Source organism: Populus nigra, chromosome 7 (assembly GCF_951802175.1).
Source record: "Populus nigra chromosome 7, ddPopNigr1.1, whole genome shotgun sequence".
Lineage (NCBI taxonomy): Eukaryota > Viridiplantae > Streptophyta > Magnoliopsida > Malpighiales > Salicaceae > Populus > Populus nigra.
Window position 1 is genome coordinate 14,529,841 of NC_084858.1, and position 5,368 is coordinate 14,535,208.

The 5,368-nt window shown below is 33.4% G+C and overlaps 1 protein-coding gene across 1 annotated transcript; it reads right to left on the minus strand.

Annotated features, from left to right (window-relative positions):
- Positions 1–602: 602 nt before the first annotated feature.
- LOC133698948 (LEAF RUST 10 DISEASE-RESISTANCE LOCUS RECEPTOR-LIKE PROTEIN KINASE-like 2.4) lies at positions 603–4,961 on the minus strand. Its single transcript, XM_062122061.1, has 3 exons — positions 4,212–4,961; positions 2,192–2,236; positions 603–2,108 (listed from the first exon to the last, which is right to left on the minus strand). The coding sequence occupies exons 1-3, from the start codon at positions 4,933–4,935 to the stop codon at positions 1,276–1,278; spliced, it is 1,602 nt and encodes a 533-aa protein (XP_061978045.1). The 5' UTR covers positions 4,936–4,961; the 3' UTR covers positions 603–1,275.
- Positions 4,962–5,368: the final 407 nt, after the last annotated feature.

A 5,368-nucleotide genomic window follows, 5' to 3' on the forward strand; every position in this document is an offset into this window, starting at 1 on the left:
CATTTAAAATGGTCAAAATGCCTTCAGTATGCAAGAAAGAAGCACTCCTGGACCTTACCAAAACATCAGGAAGAGCTATACAGGATATGAAATCTTACCCCAGTAAAATGCAGATTAGATAGGTAGCAAAGATGCGTCTGAAATTGGCACAAGGAATCATGATCTCCCTAAGATATCACTTAACCACAAGTAATGATATAGCTTAACCTCCAAGTTATTTCTCTAAATTTTGAACTTGTTTAATGGTGACGGATGACAGATTAATTCTACAGTTCTGAGCATCAAGTACAAATCATAATTAACACACATTACAATTGACAAAAACCAGAGGCAGAGAGGATAGTGTCTCCTATCAATGCTGCGTGCTTGCAATTAACATACATGATCCACATATCCTGTCGTTGATGCTCTATCTGAAGGATTTGTTTGAATGCGCCACAAACCAACTAAGATCATCTTCTCATCTTTTCCTCATCCCATAGGGGACTTCCTTACAATCTCTTCTTCATCTTCTGTTATACTCTCTTGAGGTCTTGATATCTCTCTTGGTTCAAGATGCTTATAAAACCAATCCGGGAAATATATTTCTCAAATAAACAGAGTAAGAAAAATATGAAAGTCCACTAAGAAAGTTGCAATGCAGGACAGATGACATTAACCATAGGCATGATAAAGCTGAACCTCACTTATTGTCCAACTCTTGAAATCATAAACAATAAGAGGCAAGTAGGAACAGAACGTTCTACACTTTCAGCAGATTGAACATGAAGTACATACTATAAGTGGTGAAAAAAAGAGATGGAGAGAGACGACAATGTCTCTTACCAATCATGTACGAGTATCCTCCGGTGAGCTATATCAAAGAACCATTCAGCCTAGAAGCAGCTCGTAGATGAAGGACATGAAATAAGGTTTTTTATATCTTCATCAGGCTACACAAAGTATTGAAATCTCTAGTTACAAGTCACTTTCATCAACAGACAATTTGTTCACTCCACCCCCTTGTGACGACACACTTGGCAGTGATGATATAGTGGAAGAGTGATCTTGAGCAGACCTTTTAGGTGAAGAAAGTAAGGGTTTTAGTGGAATTTGCAAAGAGTGAAGACTACCTTCAAACATCTCTACCACCTTTGTCATTGATGGTCTATCTGATGGAATGGTTTGGATGCACCACAAACCTACTAAAATCAACTTTTTTATAATCTCTTCTTCCTCTTCTGATATACCCCTATGAAGTAATGTAATCTCTCCCGGTTCAAGATAGTTGTAAAACTAATCAGGGAAATACATTTCACTGGTTTTCGAAGATCCAGTATAAAATCCTTTTCCTTTTCCGACCATTTCTAGAGCCATCATTCCATAGCTATACACATCAGACTTGTAAGATATCCCTCCAAAATTTCTGCAGAACACTTCAGGTGCTATGTAACCGACAGTCCCTCTTGCACCTATCATTGAAACCTTACTCTCTTTACTCTTGCATAGCTTTGCCAGACCAAAATCAAAGATCTTTGGTACAAAATCTTCATCGAGAAGAATGTTGTGAGGCTTTATGTCAAAATGCACAATTCTAGTGTTACAACCTCTATGTAAGTACTCGAGACCTCTAGCAATACCAACTGCAATTTCATAAAATCGTTCCCATTCTAAACCAAAATTTGTATCTGGGGTTCCTTCATAAGATATGAACTTGTCTAAAGATCCCTTGGTCATGAATTCATAGATCAAAGCTCTTTTAGTCTTCTCATAGCAGAAACCCAAAAGTGTAACTATATTCACGTGGGAAGTTCTGCTAATGCTTGCAACTTCATTCATGAACTCTTCTCCATCACTTTTGGAATCTTTTAGGACTTTTACAGCCACAAGTCGACCGTCCGTTAACTTTCCTTTGTATACATTACCAAATCCCCCTTGACCTAGTATATTGGTGAATGAGTTGGTGATTTTCTTAATGTCTGAATATGAATAACAACTTGGGGTGAGACGATGATGGTCCATCAAAATTTTTTCAAACTTGTCAACATTCTGTAAATTCTTCAGCTTGAAGGTCATTGCTATTGCAATTATAGAAAAAGCAATTATCGTTGCCACAGTTGTTGATATGGCTGTAAAAGAAAATGATCATCATCATTATCATTGTCATCATCATCATCAAATGAAAATATTGGATTCTTATTAGTATACTCACCTATAGCAATCTTAAGACCTTTACAAAACCTTGAAGCTCCTGTTCCTGTAACATGAACATCAAGTAAGTTTCTGATATAAGAAAATTTTACAACTTTCATTGGTGATCAGCAACTATAATAAAAAAATGAAATTACTCTAAAGGCAAAGAAGTGGAATGTGCTGACTCATGATGATGGTGATGACGACAACCAATGGAAGATGTCGTAGTTAAGTAGTAATAAACAAATAACAGAATCAGTCTCAGCGGACATAAAATTTAATACAATTTAGGAATTAATTATGAGATTTAATGTGATATATTAGATAATGTTTTTATTTTCTGAACTAGTCTTAATCTATATTGTTGTAAACTTAAGCTAACCATCCCATGGCAGCTTTACAATTTTTTCTTGAATACTGTTTGTCCTGTTCTTGTTAACTTTTTACATTTCTACCTGACACATAGTGTATAGCGTTAGAGTTTGACGATCATTAAAAAAATACATTTCTAAATTATAAAGAAATAAATTAGAGTTTTCAAGCTTTAAAATTAAATTACAGTAGAAAATTATAAAGAAACCTATAATATCTATTGAAAAGTCAATAATTTATAAGATTTTCTCTTATGAAATAAAAAAAAGAACTTCTGTATTTATACTAATTCTCGAACTAAAATCCTCATTGTAAAATAATTTTTTTTTAATTGAAAATCACATGGCTAATATAAAATCTAACTCACATTAGAATTTTTAAACTAAAAAAATCTTAGAAAATCTTAATAGCTAACATAATATAATAAAATAAATGTGCTAAAATAATAATAATAAAAAAAAACTATTCTCAACGTTATGCTTCCTTGCTTAACAATAACTTGTCTTTAAATTCATGATAAAATAATTAAACTGTTTTATTTTAAAAAATAGATATTTTAAATATAATATTATTTCAAATATCTTAAATCTTATTTCAAGAAGATATTTTCATGAAAAAACTCTGAATCTAGACAAAAGTTCTCTAGAACCATAAAATCATGTAATGATAATTATTGATTTCCACTTGTAATCTAACGAAATAAATCTTTTCCTTAATAATAATTACAATAATATCATTCTAAACCTTTTCCAACATGGAAAAGCTTTTTTTTAGGAGCTGTTTGGAAAATACCTTCGTACCCCTCCCCTAAATCCAAGACATGTTAGAATATATTTAGGAACGCGGTGCAAACCGCGTTCTCAAAAAATAAAAAAAAAATTTGTTAAAATTTAATATGGTTTGTACATTTTAGATCGTTTTGATGTGCTAATATCAAAAATAATTTTTAAAAAATAAAAAATTATTATTAGCATGCATTTTAGTATGAAAAGTTATTTAAAAAATAACTATTACTTTGTGATTAAGAGAGAAAATTAGCTTTTTTACACAGTAAAAAACTGATGCCTAAAGTATAATTTCACAATATTAAGGTGGTTTATTTCTCACAAAGCGGTTGAGGTGTGAAGTCTGCTGTGGAAAAAGGATTATTTGTTAGTTCATGGATGTTTTTTTGGTTCCGTGCATCTTTTTGTCCAATCAAAATTATCTAATACATTCGAACATATTATTTGTTTCTTCACATGTATCATGAGTTTGATGTTTCATTAGACTATATATTAGTCATGAGGGAATATCTTATTTATTTCTGATGGGGCTTTATGTCTTTTAAAATATTAAGGTGGGTTGATTATATGTCATCATAAATAACAAATAAGTTGTTTAAGTAAATGTTTTTAATTTTTAATTATTATTTTTTTATTTTTAAAATGTTTTTATATACTAATTTAAAAATAAAATTATTTTAATATATTTTCAACAAAAAAAAATAATTTCTAACCCTTATTACCAAGCAATTCAAGCATTAATTCTTGAAATCATTGAAGCTTTGCATAATTTGAAAAAAAAAAAACCTCCATATCAATTAACACAAGTCCTAGCATTTCTTGAAAGCTACCAAACTCGTAGAAGATTTTGGCTAGTAAAAATTAATATCGATTTTAACTTACCAGGACAGAGCTGATCATTACAGATGCAAATAGGCTTATCATCAAACCCACATTGCCTACCAGAATGCTGGTAACATTTCTGACAATCAGCACCGTAAGGATTCCTATAACTGACATCAAACCCTTCTTTCAAAACCTCAACAAGTAATGATGACCCTTCAGCCTGAAGTTGTTGTGCCCGACTCCGGAGAAATGGCACTTGAAAACTAGTCCGACACCAGTCCACAGAAGGATGATCACCAACCCTGAAAAACCCTTCTTCTAAATCTCCTGGCATGCCACAAAAGAACTTAAATTTTTCCTCGACATAGTCACCTATGTTCTTGCACCCATAAAACAAAGAAAGGGTTTCATTGTTGGAGACAAGACTGAAGATACCATTATCAAAAGTGGTGCTATTGGATAGGTGGGTGCATGGAAGGTCATCGTAGAAGTCTAAACGTGAGAGCCTTAAGGTTTGGCTGGTTTGGTCAACCCGAGTGACTCGGTAAGGCAGTGATTTAACTATGAGGGTGGTCACTTTGTCACCGTCACCTGTGAGCCGGAACTCCGGTGGGCCGCAGTAGGGTGGACGTTGCCCACCGGTGATGTCTGTGAGGGCACCACAAGAGAATGTTTGGTTGAAGTTTGAAAGATTACTCATAGAAAATGATGTCGTTAAGTGGAGGAACAATAAGAGGGTGGAAAGGAAGGAGGTGGCAGCAGCGGTGCTGAGGGGGTGCATTGGTGGTGGAATTAGAAGGGGGTGGTGGTTGTTCTGGGTGTGGAATGCTGCAAGGAAACAGGGTAGTGTGGTATTGGCCTAATGGAAGAGGGGTTAGATAGTACAATATGACTCTTGACTGGGTTATGGCAATGGGTTGGCTCTGGTACGTTGGCTGAAAAGTTGTTTAAGTCAGTCAAGTGGAAATTGAAGCAGAAATTTCCTACAGACAGGTATTTGATAATTTTGGGATAGCAGGAAAAGTATGCCGAGAAAAGTAATAGGAAACTCTTGGTATTGATAATATATTTTCACCAAAGAAAAAATCATGAAGAGTGAATATCTTTAAGTGATGTAAAAATCTTGGTGTGGATTTATCAAGTAATCATTGTACTTTTAAATTTGAAATAAAAAAAAAATAGAATATTAAAGTACATTTTGATACTTGAAGTGA